At 35.3% G+C, this 20,328-nt stretch overlaps 1 protein-coding gene across 2 annotated transcripts in view; it reads left to right on the top strand.

Annotated features, from left to right (window-relative positions):
- Window positions 1-7,874: 7,874 nt before the first annotated feature.
- LOC149789029 (uncharacterized) overlaps window positions 7,875-20,328 on the top strand; it is a 130,812-nt gene continuing 118,358 nt past the window's right edge. For both annotated transcript variants that reach the window (XM_089975200.1, XM_089975201.1), the window contains exons 1-3: window positions 7,875-7,994; window positions 10,404-10,542; window positions 15,636-15,713. In XM_089975200.1, coding sequence (XP_089831326.1) covers window positions 7,878-7,994; window positions 10,404-10,542; window positions 15,636-15,713 — 334 coding nt within the window. In that variant the 5' untranslated portion in view covers window positions 7,875-7,877. The remainder of the gene's footprint in view (window positions 7,995-10,403; window positions 10,543-15,635; window positions 15,714-20,328) is intronic.

Here is a 20,328-nt window from a genome sequence, read left to right as displayed (position 1 = left end):
AATTTCTGTTGTTTATGTATGTCACGTTATAAGTAAGGAGCAATAGCCAGATTGCAACATGTATATGCTAGACCCTAAGGCTAATTATTCGCTTCATAATTGTTGCAAGTGTAAGCCGACATCAAAAAGACGGATGGAAAGACAATTGTATATAACATGGATATAAGAACCAGTTTAATCCATTATCGTTTATTTAACAATATTATGGTTTAATGAAATACGACACTTGCCATTATTCAATTGATTAATATGCAACAAGTTCAATCAATTTTTAATTTATTTTACATTATATGCTTTTATTTATTAAAATACCTAACTGAGTAGTTTTTGCCTTCTTATTAGACATATGCCATTTAAGACACTGTAATTTCTTAACGCCTTCGTAAATTGGCTATCTAATTTTTTGTAAACTGTTGTCTTAATTTTAAAAAGAATATCTCGCTTATTTGTACAGACTGAGATAATAGAAAACAGTTTTCTTTTTCTTTTTATCACTGATATTGAAATCCAAGAAAGGTAAATCGTGCGACATAAACCGTAGTATTAAAGGGTTGTCTGTTATGAAGTTTACCTAAAATATCGCTAAAAATAGTATGGACCTTTATGAAAATTAGCAATCATTAACAGAAATTTTCATTGTATTTTCTTTAATAATTGTTTTGATGACAGCTTAGTGCCACTTTGTAGCACTATGTGCCACTTTGTAGCACTATGTACCACTACAGTTTTTAGCGGTGTTTACCAGGACCCAATCACGTGACGTCAATAAGCACACGAAGAGGCATGTAGGCAAACCAGTGTGGAGAATAGATATTCATTATACTGGGTTGACGTTTGACTCCCAAAAGGCTTTTACTTTTGTGTGCATAATTTGAACATTTCACACTCCTTATTTATAATTCATTTTTCATATATGCATTTATAATTTGAGCATTTTAAAAACAGTAGTTGAGAGAAGCTAACCTATATGAGTCTAGCTCAGAAGCCCTGGTAGAGGATGTTGCAGCACGGAACCAGTTAGACCTATCGATTGAATGTCACCATTCAACGCACAAGCATCTTAAATGAAAAGATATACCATATTCTTTACCTTTGGGACCCAACTTTGTATTGCGCTTGTTTACCAAAAACAATACGGCGCAGTCAGGGATGAGCAACGATCGTGCTACGGGCTGCATGCTGGTTATGTCCCTCGTCACAGTACAGGGGCTTGTATCTTTCTTACAATTTTAAATTGAATTTGCCTATCCGTCATGGTTTTTTATAAAGTACTTGTATGACATCTATAAATTGTAAGCAACGATACAGTTTGTATATAGTATATGTATGGCTGATATACAAATTGTAAACAACTATACAGGCCCCTGTGCATCACAGGGACTCGTGTTGTTGCTTGCAATGTACCAACTTTAGTTTCAGCCAACATCTCTAATAGTCTGGGTTTGCACTGACCCTTGCCATCCCATTTTTAATATTTGGACATTTATGTTTGGATGTAGGGTCAGAGCTAATTGCCAACTGAAAAGCAGAAATCTGGAATTTGTTGACACATGCAGTGTTATCTTTGGGTAGTCTCTTTCTAGCCAGCCAAGCAAACTTGAATGACCTTTCATCGGCTCATACCTGCATGTAATTGACAGGAATATGATTTATTTTCTCAGAGATTGCAAGTATAACGTTCTTTAACCAGCTGACAGATGAGACAAAACTACAGCATTTGTTGCATCACTTATCAAAGACCACCGAAATCATGCAACCTACATAGCCATGATATCTGAGGTCCACAAATAAAAAATAAATAAATGAAAGTCACATACAGTTTATAAAAGAATGAAAGAACACAAACTTCTAAGCGTATTTATTATGAGAACAAGGAACAGAAACCTAGAGAAAGCCATATTCACAGAGAGTGAATGTCAATGCGGTATTCATTTGATACCAGCAAAAACATTGCTGATGCGTGCTCAATGCTTGATGAATATGGCTTTCTCCAGGAGGCTGCAGTACCAACCTACATCCCAACATAAATGTCCAAGTATCAAAAATGTGGCAATAGTAGAAGGAAACTCGGACTACACCTCCGGCAGCTTGTAGCCCCCTACCAATTTTAAAAACAAAATGCTTGAAGAATGTAAAGAATGCACAAAAAAATCATTTAATTCTGATTTATAATTTCTAACTCTACTGCCATCAAGTGGTCCCTAACATTGTCATCTTTGTTTCAAACCTAATGGAACTTAAACACTGACATGACGTCCATGTTTGTATAGGCGAGTATGCACACAACAGGAGTGATGTAGTTGATAGTTTTCAGTAAGCTTCAACTAACTCTACATTATGCTGAGATTTAAGGGCATATTTCTCCCTCTTTATCAATTTCTTTAGGGAAATATTTAAATTACACATTGGATGCAACAAAGTGTTTACATTTTATATATGGATAAGCTGTTCATCCACCCCTTCACTGAAAATACTCATCTAGCATTCAGAAAACAACAGTGAGCAGGCTTCTCATTAATAAAAACTTCTGTTTGTTTTGAAACATGAAGAAGATGGCAGTATTAATGACTGCCCTTTTGGCAGTCAAGATAGAAATTATTTGTCAGTGAATGAAGTAAGTTTTATATATTTTTCATGTCCTTAATGCTTTCATTTTAAAAATTGGTAGGGGATACAAACTGCTGGGGATGTGTGCTGAAGCTATAACCATCTATGTACTATATAAAATGTATAATGCATTATTATACATAGTACATACATTATTTATAGGTATATTGTAAGAAACAGCATGAACCTGTGTCCCATCATCAAGTCACTGGTTTGTATTGTTGTTTAAAATTTACATACAACTGAATACATGTACTTTGTATAATATGCAATAATACAATTTGTCACATAGTTGGTACACTTTGCCTACGGTGTGTGCAGTTTAATATTTTTTATACATATGTGAACATATAACTTTATGTGAATCTGATTGGTCCAAATAAGCCCATGAAATTATTGAGCAGTATTCTTTTTACTGATTGGCTGCAATTGTGAGAAAACTTTTTAACCCCGCCTTCTGGAATTTTTTGTTTTCATTGAACACTTTTTGCCATAATTTTTTTAATCTACTCACGAAAGGGAATTGGGAAAAAATGGTCTCATCTATTTCAATATTGCCAATTTACCCCCACAGGGGTTTGTTATGCCATTCTGATCACAACACAAAGACTTTCTCATTCACATCCTTTACCTCAAACAATAAATATCAGCAACACCAATATTAAATTCACACAATCAGTACGAAACCTAGGTGTTACTCTGGACAGTACTCTCAGATTGCACCAACATGTCATGAACATATGCAAGGCTGCATATCTTGAGCTGAGATGCATCAGCTCAATTCGCAAACATCTTTCAGTTGATGCCACCAAGACACTTGTGTGTTCATTAGTACTTTCAAGACTGGACTATTGTAACTTAATTCTGTCTGGTTCATCTCAATATCTGCTCCAGAAACTTCAAAAAGTTCCAAACACAGCTGCTCGGATCATACTTAGAATACCACGATCAGAGCTCACCTCCCCGCTGCTCTGTACCCTACACTGTCAATCCATTCGATCCAGAATCAAACACAAAATTTGTTGTCTGTGCTACGTTTTACTGTCGGACTCTAGTCCAACATACCTATCCGACCTCACCCATGTGTACACACCAGCAAGATACTTACGCTCCTCTTCTGACAATCGTATACTCATTATTCCAAGTATGAAAACAAAGTCATATGGACAGCGTTCTTTTGCATACCAGGGCCCAGCAACGTGGAATGAATTGCCCATTGAACTTAGACACAAAGACACAGTGATCCCATTCAAGAGGGCTCTCAAAACTCACTTATTTCGACTCCAAGAACAAACTTAAAGACCTAATAATGTTTCCTACCTTAAATATTCTCAGCATGTTTTTTTTAATGTTTTCTGATTTCATGGTGGTTCTTTTTGTAATCGTATCATGATATGTTTTTTTTCTTAAAGGTGTTGTCAAATGTTGTAAAGCGCTTAGAGCTTCTAAAGATTAGGCGTTATACAAAGTCCTCATTATTATTATTTTTATGTGATGTATAAAATATCATAACATGAAAAATGGCAAAAACCCCCAAGACAAGAACAATAACGAGAAGTAAAACTACCAGTACTGCTTAGTTGTTAACGAGGGTGGGGGTGGGGATATATGGGCGGTATATCTGTAGCATGGAATCATCCCTGTATACAAGTTTGGTTTAAACATGAACTTACTGAAGTAAAAAAACTCAACTTTGTTCACCGAAGACTGTAGACATAAACCTGTCTTCCCAAATGACAGAACTTTATTCAACCACAGCATATTTATGTGGTAAATATGAGACGCAAGTCTGACTCAGAAAGAGATTTGTTTACGTCGTCTGTACAGTCTAATGTTCTATATCAAATACTGCAAATATCCAGTCACAAATACATTATTGTAAATGTGTGTATTTCTGCATCCAGTAATCTTTTCACAAAAATACATTATTGTAAATGTGTGTATTTCTGCATCCAGTAATCTTTTCACAAAAATATCACAACAATGTAATGTTTAGTTGTGGAATTTCAAAGTAAATACTCTCACTGTGTTGTGTTAGGCAACTTAAACCGGTACTGTGTGCTGTATCAAACAATGTGACATCACATGCATTGGACATTTTGTGTTGACAAAATGTAAAATGTTCTGTTTAATTGGATGGGTGCTTATTCTTTGATTTATTGTTATCAAAAATGTATAATATACTTTTACTATTTCAACTTTGTTTGGGACTATTTTTTATGCACAACAAAAAGGTACAGCGTCCATCAGAATGAACTAAATTATTCGTTCTTCTTTCTATCTAAATAATTTCTACTGAAATTAAGTCATGTGATAAAAAGAATCTCAAGTGGGTAATGATTTAATATTAAATTTATTAAACTCATTAAATAAGCCTTGACTTGCAAAAGCTGGACATTATTCAGTCATTTCATAAATTCAGTATTAAAATTGTTACCCATTTAAGATCTTCTATTTATCACATAGTCTGTACACTTTGCCTACAGTGTGCAGTTTCATATATTTTTTTTATACATGGGAACATATCAGTTTTTGTGATTCTGAATATAATAAACCCATGAAATTATTGTGCAGTGTTCTCTTTACTGATTAGCTGTGATCGTGGGAAAACTTTTTAACCCTGCCTTCTGGAATGTTTTGTTTTCATTGAACATTTTTGGCTCCATTTTTTTATTCGACTCGCAAAATGGAATTGGGGAAAAAATGGTCTCATCTGTTTCAGTATTGCCAATTTACCCCCACAAGGATTTGTTATGTCATGTATAACATATCATAACATAAAAATGGCATAAACCTCCAAGACAAGAACAAGAACGAGTAAAACTACTGGTATTGCTTAGATGTTAATGATGGTGGGGTGGGGATAGAGGGGCAGTATATCTGTAGCATGGAATCCACCTTATAGTCAAACTTGGCTTAAATGTGAACTTACTGATTTAAATAAGCTCACCTTTGTTCACAGAAGAATGTAGACATAAACTGGTCTCCCCAACTGACATAACTTTATCTAACCAAAGCATATTTATGTGGTAAATATATGATGCAAGTCCGACTCAGAAAGAGATTTGTTTATGTCTTCTGTGCAATCTAATGTTCCAAATCAAATACTGCAAATATGTGGTCACAAATATATTACAGTAAATATTTGTATTTCTGCATCCAGTAATCTTCTTTTCAAAACAATATCGCAACAATGTAATGTTTAGCTGTGATGTGAAATTTCAAACACTGTCACTGTGTTGTGTAGGCCAGCTCAAACCGGTACAGTGCACCATATCAAATAATTTTATGTCATACGCATTGGACATTTAGTGTTGACAAATGTTTTGTCCTTTGTTAAATGTTCTGTTTATTTGGATGGACGATTTTTATTCTTTGATTTATAGTTATCAAAAATGTATAATATACTTTTACTATTTCAATTTTGTTTGGGACTTATTTTAATGCACAACAATTGAAAGGTACAGTGTCTGTCAGAATGAATGAAATTATTCATTCTTCTTTCTATCTGTATAATTTCTACTGAAATAAAATTATGTGATATTAATTTTATGAAACTCATTAAATAATGTCCTGCTTTTAAAGGTAAATTGTAAGCATAAATATTCTTCTCATGATCCAGCCTTTGTCAGGACTTGGGTACCAGTGTACTGCCCAATGCAGCATTGCACTGATGCAACATGAGATGTAGGGCATACAGCCAGAATTGATAGTTACAAGCCCAGGGACAAGACTGAACACAATGGAATGTACCTAATATGTAAAATATTTTGGAGGCCAAAGTCATGTATTGTTTTTTTCCAGAACATGTGTGTGTGGCTTGTACCTCATATCTACATCCGACTCAAGCACAGTATTGCAAAAACTTTCATAAAAATTATTTATTAACAAATTATTCAACATGCTGCTTTTGTACATTGAAGAGCTACAGTCGGAGGTATTTGAGAGTAATCAGTCTTCATTTATAAGGAATGTTGAGGGTTGCGTGTGTCAATAAAATGCAGATTTTCATTACGTTGTTGGCTGTAATTGAAACCAATTGGATTCTTGGATTTTTGTGTGCTTAAATAACATGTGACAAATATAAATGAGCATGATGCATTTCTACCCTGATTTGCCTCTACACAAAGGGACATCACTTGCAGACTGTCAGTAAATCTTGTCTTCAGATACATGTATATAGATCTTGTAAAACTACCTCTTGCATCTGTAGACTAACACTATCATATATATTTCCATTCCACATGAAAAGCTTGGCTGATTTTAATCATTGCTATTTAGTTTAGGCGACTTGGATAATAAATTGATTAGAGTAAACCCTTACATGCTTGTTTTTAGTTTTACTGGTCATCGATCAGTACTTATAGAACATACTATGGCTACCACAGTGGCCTTTGACTATCTTGTTATTGCTTCTTGCCCTGAATCGGTGGCCATATCAGTGTGGATTTTTCACTTCTTACAGTGTCTAGTTTGTCCTAAATGAAAATATTGCAGATGTGACATACATTATAGCCACCATGGCAAACATATTGAAAATCTTGTAATTGTGTGTGTGTGTGGAGGTGTGTGGTTTAGATTTTTAACGTAGCTTTAAACAATTTTCGGTCATATCACTACAATGTCTGCAGTGTTGCTGTTTTTAGTAATGTCTAGCACTGGGGGCATCATGCCACAGACATATAGCATGATGTCCCACCCAGTCACATTATCCTGACACCAGGTCGACCAGTCCTAACACTAACCTTTTAATGCTGAGTGCCAAGCAAGACCCCTGTTAGTACCATTTTTATGTCTTTGGTATGACTCAGCCGGGGTTTGACCCCATGACCTCGCACATCCAAAGTGAATGCTCTAACCAGTAGGCCACTGGAGTGGTCTCTTAATTGCTATTTCTCCAGAACAGAAAGACATGTTGACAGCATTTTCAGCACAAGACTTCTTATGATGTCTGGTTGGTGTAAATGAAAATGTGCAACCCAGACATCCATTATGTTGGCCACAGTGAACATTTTGAAAATCTTCTTGTTGCTACTTCACTGTCATATCAGCATGAGATTTTCACTAAAGGACTACTTATGATGTCTATTTTGCCATAAACGAAAATGGTGCCAATCTGACATTAAGTATGAACAAAACAGTAGTTGTCGTTAAAATCTTGTTATTGCTATTTCTTCTGGATTAACATGACATTCAGCTCATATTATACAAGGTATTTTTTTGATGTTTCCATTTAAAATGTGTTTTTCTTGTCTTTTTACAGTTAAAAAATGTCTGCCAGAGAGCGACATACGTTGCGCTTGCGACAGCAAGTGCAGGACAAGATCAGAAGCCTGATTGACCAGAAGGAATTTCTGTGTGATTTAGTTGATTCCTATGTTACAGAGGTAATTAAAGGACTTCTACATCAGTCAGTTCTTAAGTTCTAATTTATTCCATTCTTTTGTGGCCACATCTTCTGTGATGAAGAAAGTCCTAGTAAACGAGGTGGCCTCCGCTCATGAGGACAGAATGATTACAGAATGTATTGACCTGTTCTCGATAGATTGCAAAAATGAAAGTCACATGGCCCTTGGCCCATAATCTCAAGAGCCAAAAATGAAAATCTCAATAGTAATTAGTTTTTAACAGGCATGAGATTGTAGCTGGGTTTTTTTCCATTATTCCTGGACCATACTGATGTTTAAGATTTATTGTCTCATATTGCATAAAGAGAAACACTAGTACAGTATTGTGTAAGAAACAAACAAGTAGACTGTGCAACAGCCATAACCATTGCTGATTAGTATATCTATCTTTGTTTCTAATTATGTGTGTGTCTGTGTATATTTGGTATATTAAACAGAAAAAGCACTATTTTAAATTTTATTTTTGAAGATTGGAACTGCACTCAGTGACAGACAGGTTTGATTTTCCAACATTCCTACACCACTCACATGTCATCACCATATTTCCATTTTTCATTACATATTAAATCCATGGAAATTCACTTTTTCACTTTTCATAAAAATTTTGTACAACTGTATGAGATTTATTCATCAATGGCTTGTCATTTCTGAGACATAGAGAAGAACAGGTACTACTTTGAGCTGTAGTGATTTAACAGTTCACAAAGACATTTAATATAATAACAAAATTGTTCCATCTAATTATTCAATCTTGTGGAGTCCAAAAGACTGAAATAAATCACTGACCATGATGTCTGGTAAATTCTTACTGAATGATACATTAATTAAAGCACATAGAGTTTTTCATGTTTTCCAATTGAAGCAAACATTAATAAAACACAATTAAGGTTCTTCCACTTACCTTTCATGGGGCCCCGAGTGGCCGATTGGTCTAAAGCGCTCTCCGTTATGGATCACTGCCATCTCACCTCTGTCTGCATAGGTTCGTGTATCGGATTTGGCCAGTGTGGGTATGTGAGAAAGCTTGCCAGTAGCTTCTCGAGGGTCGGTGTTTCTTTCCAAGGATTTTCTGGGTTCTTCCTCCACCATTAGTACTGGCCGCCATGTATAGCCTATTGTGTGCTTAAAAATGGCGTTAAACCCTACAACAACAACAACAACTTACCTTTCACAACTGCCTTCATGAACCACCATATCTTCAACAGTTTTGTCTAATTGATGATATATTTGATGGGCAATCACAAATGCCAATATATGATTAGACGTTAATCCAAGTCATAATTGACTCCATCTTCTTCTATGATAAACATCAAAGATAATTTCAAAACTTTCATTCAGTTATGCATACCTTTAAACTGTCTGCTCCGTCCAATTCATATTGTTTTATTTTCAGTCTGTTGGTTTTACATAGGTGCAATATTATTGTCCAATAGGGTGTAAACAGTAGTGTAGCAAATATCCATCACTGGCTGATACATACAGGTTGATATTGGATTTTCATTAGAGGATGTATTATGATCTTAATTTGGCCCAGATAAAGATGATGCTGATATGACTTCCAGTTCTTGTTATTTTGACCATTTTCCTAGTGTTGCCTCATTCAGTGTGGAAGTCATCCATACTACAGAAAAAGAAGAAGTTTCCAGAAAGAAAGCCTTTAAAATGGTACTCTTAAACACAGAGACTTGGTTTTCTTGTCTGCTAAAATAACCATGTCCACTGGTCAGGTCAAGGTTATTTTAGTCGATAAGGAAATTGTAGCAAACCGTGCTTTCAGCTGACTTGGCTATGACTAATTCAGAGTATATAGCATTAAAAAGTGAATATTTTATTGCAAAAATAATTATTGACCCGAGTGCCTGTGACCATTATTATCCTCACTTGTCATGAACCATCTGTACTGGGATTTGAAATCCTCATGTTTGAATAACCATACCCTGCAATAATTTATTTTGGACAATTGAGTCTACATCTTTTCCGCCCTTATCATGGTTTGAAAAATAACTGCTTCAGTGTTTTGCAGTAGATTTCATATTTATAATTTGTATTCACTACCAAGGATCATGGATCATGTGCTTTTCAATTGGTGCTCAAGTGATTCAAAATGTGACACATTTCTACCTGCCAGTGACATTGATTGTCTTATACTCCTTTGGCATGATTTTAGGCTGCACTCAGTTTTGTTGAACGTAAACCATAAGACTACTTTATCTTCGTTTTCTTGGAGTGCGGATGGGGGAATGCACCCTATGAATATCATGGTAACAATGAACCCTAATAAATTCTGCCAGTTATTTCTCTCTTTTCTTATATGGTAAGGGGTGCTGTTGGGAGGGGTGTTAGTGTCCTGTGGACACATTATAGCTATTTTTTTGGTGTATTTTTCAGGCCAAGAGCCAGGCTGAGCAGTTGTTGCTGACTGAGGATGCTGGTCAATTTACTGACCAGTATGTGGACATCATGCAGCAGCTGGACCGCTGTTATAAAACTTGTGTTCTCCTTGCAGCCTCGGCTGAGGACCTTATTGGTAGGGTGAAATGCTTTAGTTAAAATGTAATGCTCTTTAAAATTAGGTAATGAAAATATATGTGATAGAAGCACTGTCTGACCAGGTAAAAAGTTCTGAGTTAGTATTTGGGTATAGACCAGTCTTAAAACTAAGTTACTTGCCTTTCATGCTATATGCACTGTAAGGCTAAAAAGAGTTAAATGTTTCCTATTGCAGTGGTTGTAAAATTAGTGCAGGCAGGTCTCTTTTTTTTAATAAAAACATATATATTTAATCTGATTTTCTGCACACAAAACAAAATTTTACATGGGTGAATAATGCTCGGGTTGGCAGTGAGAAATGGATGTTCGGCTGACTGAAAACACCCTATTTTTTTATAGGTCAAAGTAGTCCCCACTAATGGGAACTATTACATGGTCTCTGCACAGAAGTTATTTCCCTAAAGAATCTGAGTGTTTTAAAAATGCTCTAAAATGGATAAATTCTTCATAAATACATTATTACCATTATATGAATCCCAGAATCATACGAGGGAAAAGGTTTCATTGAAAGTAGAAAATGCTTTTATTTTTGATAAACAAATGTATCTGAAATTTTTCTGCAAAGATTTAGTGAATTTGTTTGTTATTAGCTTTTTCTGCTTCTATTATTTTAAAACAAAAAGATCTCACTTGCACCCTACAAAAAAAATTCATGAAATTTCAAAGTTTAAATTTGAATCTCTTATTCAAGATAAATGCTTCAAAGAAACTGTAATTAGTTATTAATATTTTCTTTTACAAATTATTAGAAATTAGATCTGCAGAAGTACCAAACATTGAAGTTCCTCATCCTATATGTACATTTAGGTTAATATCCTTTGCTGAATTTTTTTAAAAATTTGTATAGTTCTACTCGTAGACCAGGAACTAGGCGCTTCGCATTAAGAGGCTAGTGTTAGGACTGGTCGGCCTGGTGTCAGGATAATGTGACTGGGTGGGACATCATGCTACATGTCTGGGACATGATGCCCCAGTGCTATACATCACTATAAACTGCCACACTGTAGACATCATAGTGATGTGACTGAAAAATTGTTAAGCTACATTAAAAATCCAAATCACACACATGCACACACACTGATAGTCCAGGAAAGCTTTTGGGATGGCCTGTTGTCCATCATCCATCCATTAACACAAGTTTATTATCACTCCTCCTTCTAAACTACTTGGTAACTACACACAGTGCATTCCAAAAAAGGTCTAGTTCAGGGATCATCAACCTATTTTGCATAGCATGCCACTTTTTCCAGAATAATTACGAAATGAACGATTACGTGCCACCAGGAAAAGAGTAACACTGTAAAAACTGAGTTTCTTGCTGCCCTTCACATGCCACACAAAACCTATTGACATGCCACCTTGTGTTGGTCCTAAATGAAAATTGTGCTGCTCAAGCATCAAGAATGGCTGCGCATTAGTTATCTTGTAGATTTTCATAGTACTACTGATGGACATATCATGGATTCCTGGCTTTTCTTTTTGGCTTGTTAAGTATTGTTCCCTTTGAGTGATACGTCTAGAGAGGAAGACAAATTAAAATCTCACGTTTTTGTGGTGCAATTCTGTTGATTGTAAATAGTGACCTATTCTTAGTTCTAAAAGTTGTTTCCGCAGGTAAGAGAGACACACAGTAAAGGAGAAATACCAGTAAACATTTTTAACTGCATTAGTTCAAAGGGAGTCCTAAAGTTTTTTCAATTTTGTGCAAAATATGAAATTGGTTGTTACATTTGGATCACCTGAAGTTTTTTTTTTAAATTGCGTGAAAACCTTTCAGGTTTGTACAAGTAATGCAGATCTGCCCACATATATGGCCACCATGGATAAAAACAGGGGGAAAAAATCTTTAAAAAAACTTCAATAAAAAAATTGCTGAGCTGACTTTTACCATAATCAACAGAAAACATCCTGACATGAACGCTTTTAAACAGGGCTTTCCTTATCAGCTGGGAGCTGGATGATTTACCTGCAACTTTTACTTGACACCCAGCTACTGTAAATAAAAAACCTGTATCCCCATGGGGGAGGGAGGTCCCATACCCACCACCTACTTTGGCAACTTACCCTCCAACTTTGAATCTAATGGAAGGCCATGTTTAAATTTTGGACATGGATACTGGTCCACTATCAAATATGGCTACTATTTTTATACACCTTTCAAAAGGTGGAGCATGTAATGTTTTGATGTCCACCCTTATATTCTTTAGTATAGTGCTGCAGTGGCTCAGTGGTTTTGCATCATAGGCATGAGACCAAAAGTGTTTAAATACGACAGTCAGATCATCCAGGGTTTACTACTTTAATCACCTTGGCACTAAATAATTTAATCATGTTGCTGTACCATAAAATGCCAAACTAAATCCATCTGTACATCGATCCATCATTATTTTTTCTGCACAATAATTTTAATTTTAACAGGTGTATTTTTATCAGAATTGGTGAATGGTGTGCACTTAGGGTAAGGCATCTTCACTAGCCAAGATTTGTCAATTCAATGTCTAATCAGATGCAGCTGAAATGAAATGATCCAGTCAGATCCCTTGTTATATTTACTAGAGCTCCCTTGTTATATTTACTAGAGCTAAACAAATATCTGAACATTTGAATTATAATACTTTTTTGTAAATATTCAGATAAAAAGCTGATATTCCAAATGGTCAGATGGAAAGCTGGTATTCAACTATTTGTTGCCTTTTTTACCCACTAAGCTTGGCAGCATTGTATAAGAGATGTAACAGACAAGACAAAATACAAAATGTGGAATTCATTAGCTTAAAATGGAAGAACTTTAAAATCACCAGAAATTAACATTTTATGTATGTGTCAATCAGAGCTCAGAAAAAATTGAGAACTATTGTTTGCCATTCATTCTATCAGGAGCAATTGTGATCAGTCCCCCAAACCATTAAAACTGCTATCTCACCCTCCCACCCCCTGATCAGCTTACTTCACATTGTTAACTCCAAAATAGTTCTTCATATTGTCCTGTATTGAAGTTTTTAAGTCATTGCATATATAGCTAGCTGTGGAATTACCAATATCCTTGAAATTTGATGCTATACTTTTCTTCATTTTTCTTCAAAGATAGTAATGCAGATGTCACTTTCATATCAAACAGAAAATACTTCAGCCAGTTTACATGACTTTTGAACACTATCATTTAATGTTGAGGCAATCGAGAGTTTGCTGTTACATTAAAGCTTGCTACTTCCTGTTTTTGTTGTTACATTAAAGCTTGCTACTCTCTGTTTTTGCTGATACATTAAAGCTTGTTACTCTCTGTTTTTGCTGTTACAGTAAAGCTTGTTACTCCCTGTTTTTGCTGTGCATCAGTATATACTAGTATTAGAAATTTATTAAATTAAATTGGACATATGTCCATATGATTTTGATTTTGAAGAAATCACTTAATAGAAAAATTTTTAAGATAATTCCAGCATTTACCTGAATATATACCCTGACCAAGTTTCAGTCCTTAATATTTATACTGAGTTTGAAACTAAATGGAAAAGAATTAATTTGACATTTTGTTTGAATTCTCACAAAAATGTACTCAAGAACACTCCAACATTAGTTAGATTTATATTCACAATGTTTTCAGTGAGATCTGGCTGGCAGTGGTGTTGTCAACAAATATAAAGTTTTCAGTGAGATTTGGCTGGCAGTGGTGTTGTCAACAAATATCAAGTTTTCAGTGCGATTTGGCTGGCAGTGGTGTTTTCAACAAATATCATGTTTTCAGTGAGATTTGGCTGGCAGTGGTGTTGTCAACAAATATCAAGTTTCACTGAGATTATGCTGGCAGTGGTGTTGTCAGCAAATATTTAAGTAGACAAAGATAAGAGGCTGTACACCGTTATTTACATTAATAAATATCCAAATCATATTCGAATACAGTCTATAGATATTTGAATAGGAAAATTGGGTATTTTTTTTATCTAAGTAAAGGAATAATCATAGCAGCCTCTGTATAAAATGACACATTGCATGTAAGTTTTTTCAATTTAAACATTTCATGCAAGTAATTTTAGCTGGTGAATGTGAATATCATAGAAGTCACCTTTTTGAACACCTAACAAACAGAGCCATAGAGAGCAATCACAGGCCCTGGGGTAAGAAACAACTGGGCCTCCTAATTCTGAAAAATGACTTGGTTTCTGCACAACTGCTTCATTTCTTGACAATATAATTCACCAAAATTTGTGATTGGTTTATACTTTGGGTAACAAAGAAGCCTATAAATTTGGGGCAGAAAGGTCAAAGATCAAGGTCACTGACAGAAAAGAAATAGTATTTTTAGCATTACAACTTTATTTGACCATATACATGGACCAGAGTTCTTGGTGGTCTTGCACTTAAGATCAGAAAATGGCCTACTAATTTTGAGTCAAACTGGCGATGGTTTTGGTCATCGTTACTTGAGAAACAATGGATTTTGCTCTATAATTATTTTTAGCACATGTTCTATGACCTAACCTTGTGAATGGTTTGTACTTTGGGTAAAAAAGAATCCTACTGATTTGGGGGTCTAAAGGCCAAATGTCAGCGTAATTTTAAGTCTGATAAGAAAATAATGGTGTATTAACAGTATGTTAAGATTTCATGACTTGTTCACTTTGGTCAAGGTCATTCAGAGCATTTGGTCAATAATCTCCTAGTCTGCCATACCCTGCTAGTGCCTACATAACTGACTATTAAGCATGGACTGTCATTTCATAATACTCATCAAAAACAGAAAAGCCTTGAATGTCAGCAATTATCATTGAAACCCAGATTTGGGGACCATTTGCTCTTGTATTTGGATTCAAAAAAGGTGTCAGTCAGGTGGATAAACTTTAGCCCTTGTGGGCCTCTTTTTGGACATTAGTGTATTTCATATTTGTATGCATGGGTTGGATTATTATCAGATTTTGCACGCAAGTTTTTGTTGCCATGGAAATTAGTAGCAAATGACCAGTTGAAAAGGTCAGCTCATGGATGTGGGGTATACAAAGAGGGAGGGAAAGTGTAATATTTACTTTTGATTTCACCATAGATTTCAGTGTTTTATTGAAAACCTTTCCTCCTCAGAAGGTGCAGGTCCAAAGATACCAGGAAACCAAGAGAATACAAAAACATATGAAGAATCTCCAAGACCAGCATTCAGAGGTAGGATGAAAGTAAATGCTTTTCAGATTTGTACATTTTTATGTTTCCTTCATGAGGTGTTATGTGATCCTACGTGTCTGTGCAGACCTAGGTGTTTCATTGTGTTCAGGGTTTCCAAGCTATCATCAAAATAGAAAAAAATATCCTGTGAAAAGCCCTTTAATTTTGCAAAAGTTTATAAAAGTGGTGGGAAAAAATGGGTCATTTTAAGTAATCACTTGATGACAAAAGATATATACTGAGTCATACTGAGTTCTTTAGTGGAATTTTCGGAGGTTGTGGAAAAGTCATTGGAGATACAGCTGCTGTATGGATCATTGGGTACTTGCCTTGAACATATTTGTATGGCCAAATCAAGAGCTGAGGCAGTTGGATTGGTTAACTAGACTGGTTACCCCTTATCTTCTCTTTTGTGGAAGATGTGAAGACCTGTTTAGCATCACACTGTGCCAACATGTTGGTGATATGTAAATTTGGTAAATGCCAGAGAAAAATTAAAAAGCTTATCTTTCTCAATTCCTCTTTTGATATGTGAGTTAATCAGAATGGATTGTGATAGAAATCTTTGCCTGTTATTTGGTATTTTGCACTTGCTGTTTGGTGTTAGGTGTCACTGTCATTAGCAACCTATGACACTTCAAGCTTACCTTTGCTACAGATTTTACTATCAGGCCTTGTTACACAGTCACCTGATGCAAGTTTAGTACTTAAAATGGGTTTAAATCATGAAAATATTATGTTTATTGTGAAGATAGCAGGTTTAAAACCATCCTAGTGAAGATAGCAGTTTAAATCATGAAAATATTATGTTTATTGTGAAAATAGCAGGTTTAAAACCATCCTAGTGAAGATAGCAGTTTAAATCCTTCTAGTATCAGGCTTGTATGAGTTGGCTGCTTTTGTAGTGTGAATTTTGTAAACTCGTCTGACTTAAATATAGACTTCTTGTCTCCCTTTCATCCGACTTAAATATAGACTTCTTGTCTCCCTTTCATCCGACTTAAATGTAGACTTGTCTCCCTTTCCAGTTTGTTGAAGTACTAATCCTTGGAACTTTCTATGATAAAAACAGACATTTCAGAAAACACAGGCAAGAGATTTCTTCTGCTGAAATATGGACTCATTCATTCCCATGGATGCTGTTATTGTTGTGTCTTCATAACTAATGAAAATGGAGACTGCATTATAGGAGAACTGTCAGACAGGAATCTTCAAAACTATTTTCTTAATTGGTGAAACATGTAAAGCATGACTAAACCTCACGGCATTTTTGGAAAATATCTCAATTTGAGTATGTACTCATCTGCTTGTCTCAGATTTTATATGTTCATAAAAAGTAATGACCAGCAAAGTGTTAGACAACTGTTGAGAAAATCAGGTTATTGCTATGGTAGTTATTTAATGAAAAAGCATGGTGTTCAGGGCTTCCAGTATTGCACAAATGTGCGTCCCTGATGCAATAAAATTAAAAGTGACTCGTTAAAGCCCCAGCCTAAGAGTCGCGTAGGATGCAATACAAATTGCTGACCAAGTTGATTTCCAGCTTGCAAAAAAGGTAAAGATTTCTTGAAACAGGTCTCAAGGATTTTCTACGCCATCTCTTGAGGTGATGCTCATTAATTTTGCATTGTGTTCATTTCCGAGTGTAGCTGAATAAGTATAGTGCACATTAATCTCGAAAGGATGACATGCTAAGGATTCAGATTAAATTAGAAGATAAACTGTATGATAATAAACATTACTATCATTTGTTGGAATCACGTCAAGACTTGGACAAAGCAGTTTGAAAATCTGAATAATTATTTTTGGGGTTAAATACATACATGCCAGCCATTATGCTTTTGTCATAATAATTACCCCTTTTATTAACAAATTATTTTTTATGTTCTCCAGTATCTGGATTATGCTGTTTTGGTAAATAAAAAATAAAATCAGAATCAGTCAAAATTTGTGTTTATCATTTATCGTATCATCGCTTTTATTCCACTCTCATAAATTTGAGAAGCTGCTTTAAAAACATCACTGCTGAGTAAGAATTTTCCATGTTTTCTATTTATAGCAACTGTACATGACCCAGTTTATTTCGAAGAAAACAGACGGGGTTTCATCAATTTGCCCTCAGCCTCACTGATTCATTATATTCATATTAAAATTAGGTAGTGGGCCAGTCTATGGTTTTATAGAAAATGGTCTCAGATTATAAAAAAGACAATTACGGTGTGATTGGTGGATGTTACACGACGAAAAAAATGTTAGAGCAGATGGATCTTTGCAAACTTCAAAACATGTCAGATCAGAAAAAAGGACAAATCAACACAGTTTTATAAACTTTAAAAGAAAGATTTGAGAGTAATGAAATACAGCACTCTTGATTGAGCACATAAGTTGCCAAATTTAAACTTAAATTCATGTTTATTCAGTTCTGTAACTAAGACACCTTGCCCAATAATTTTTTTTCAGAGGGCGCAGCATATTACTGTCTAAATAACGGCCTTGAGTAGCATGTTCCCAAATCGACTGACAAGGAATAAATTTTAATACATGAATATTTAAAGAATTATAAATAAGTAAAACTGACATGGTTTTGTGCCTCTCTATTTCCAGCATTGTAATGGATATTTATCCACTTAGTGTATCCCAACATGCTTGTGAGGGGACTGCAACTTTTGCTTGTGAAACTCCTATTTTCACCAAAATTCTAGTGAGACATCTCTCTCTCTCTCTCTCATTCTCTCACACACACACACAGACACAACTTAATGTAGAAACTGTAAAGTGGGACCCTTTAACATCATGTAAGGACCCTATAAAATTCAAATGTGGAGGTCCTTGGGACTCCTTAAAGTATCAATTTAACAGAAGCCCTGGTGTTCACATTTCATGTCATTATCAGATTAGATAATGTACATCAGTTCAGATTGACAAAGTTTGCATTGTAAACTTATTCTGTCTCAGGAACACCATCTAAAGTATTCCCATACAACACTGTTGTTTGTTGATGGCCACTGTTGGGTCACCAGCTTCACTCAGTGTAGATATTATGGTGACAGTGCATTTCAAGGGGCTATATCAAAGTTTATGTAAATTGTGAGTTGCATTAAAAGTGGTCCTGTTCATATATAAATGATAAACTTCTAATTTGACATATGTTGCATTAAGGAATTTTTGCATTAAAAATTAATAATCTCTTTTTCATTATGTGTAATGAATTTTCACTACAACAAAAACATGCCAAGCTGGATAAATGTAAATTCCCAGCCCTGCTCACCATCCCTCACATATCCAGTTGCAATCTTTCTACTGTATTGTTTGTTGTGTACTGTAATCAGAGCATCAGCAATTTTTTAGTTTTATCTCAAAATATCTTGTACTCCTTCATGAGTTCCAAGCACTCATCAACTTCACCTGTACAGGTAAGAAATCTGGAAGTCCAGAAGTGTTGATATGCAGCTAGTCATTGTGAAAAGGTATTACAAAGGTGAACACTTAATGGACATGGAAAGCAGTGTCCCTCTTGCAACTTCTGATATGTATACCATTCTCAACAATACTGGCAAAATAAAGTTGAGTGCAGCAATAACTACACCAGTCACTGCATTGCGAGTAACTAAAGTGCAAGATGGGACAATGGAGAATATGAAAATCTGCTCAGTTTGGTGATTGAAGCACAAATACTGTGATATATACATCTCAGTTTGATTGTGATTTGTGAAAAAGTAAAATCATTGTGGCAAGATTTAAGGGATTGTGAAGACAGTAGGATCTTCAGTCAGTCAAGAGACGTTTAAAATCAGCCATCACAGGTTTAAAGATTTTAAGAAGCATGCTAACCTGCACTGCTTAGACAAGAATGGAGAGGCAGCAAGTACTGATGCTGTGATAGCTGATAGTTTCGCAGATAAACTGAAGGAGATGACAAGTAATAGAGAATATGTGACAAAACATGCTTTTAGTTGGGAGAAAACCGTACTCTTCTGGAAGAAGATGCCATCATGTACCTACATTTCCAGAGTGGTGAAGTTGGCACAAGGCTTCAAAGCATCAGTATATTGGCTAACAATTTCCTTGGAGGCAATGCAGCAGGTGATTGCAAACCTAATCCGACGACAATTAATCAGAGGACCACATGCTTTAATGAGATGTAGCAAAGTCAATCTGCCTGTAGTTTGTTGTTGAGACTGCAAAAGCTTAGAAGACCAACAGTCTTTTGCAGGACTACATCATATATTTTTTTTTTACCTTTTCATCACTGGATATTGTGCCAAAACCAATTTTGATAAAAAGTGCTTACTGGTTATCAATAAAGACCCTGGAAATCCTGTTCACTGTGAGGACTTTGCTGATGATTTTGTTTTCTTCTCCAAACACCACATCATTAATTCAGACCATGGACCAAGGTATTATCTCATATTCAGACATTATGAGGCAGTTCATCTTTCAAACAGGTGGTGAAGATAAGCAATTAAGTCTGGACTTATGGAGGAATTATAACCTCAAGAAGCCATTAGATAACAGAGGAGTTATGGAATGAAATAGGCATTGCAACCATGAATGTTTTCAGAAGATGTTGTGGCCAGAATGAATTTTAAAAGAGCAGGAATGGGTTAAGAGAATA

The sequence above is a fragment of the Sinohyriopsis cumingii genome, chromosome 11 (genome assembly GCF_028554795.1).
Source record: "Sinohyriopsis cumingii isolate HCF-2022 chromosome 11, ASM2855479v2, whole genome shotgun sequence".
In the NCBI taxonomy this organism is placed as follows: domain Eukaryota; kingdom Metazoa; phylum Mollusca; class Bivalvia; order Unionida; family Unionidae; genus Sinohyriopsis; species Sinohyriopsis cumingii.
Note: the sequence above shows the minus strand (reverse complement) of the source record. Positions and strands in the feature narration are given on the sequence as shown.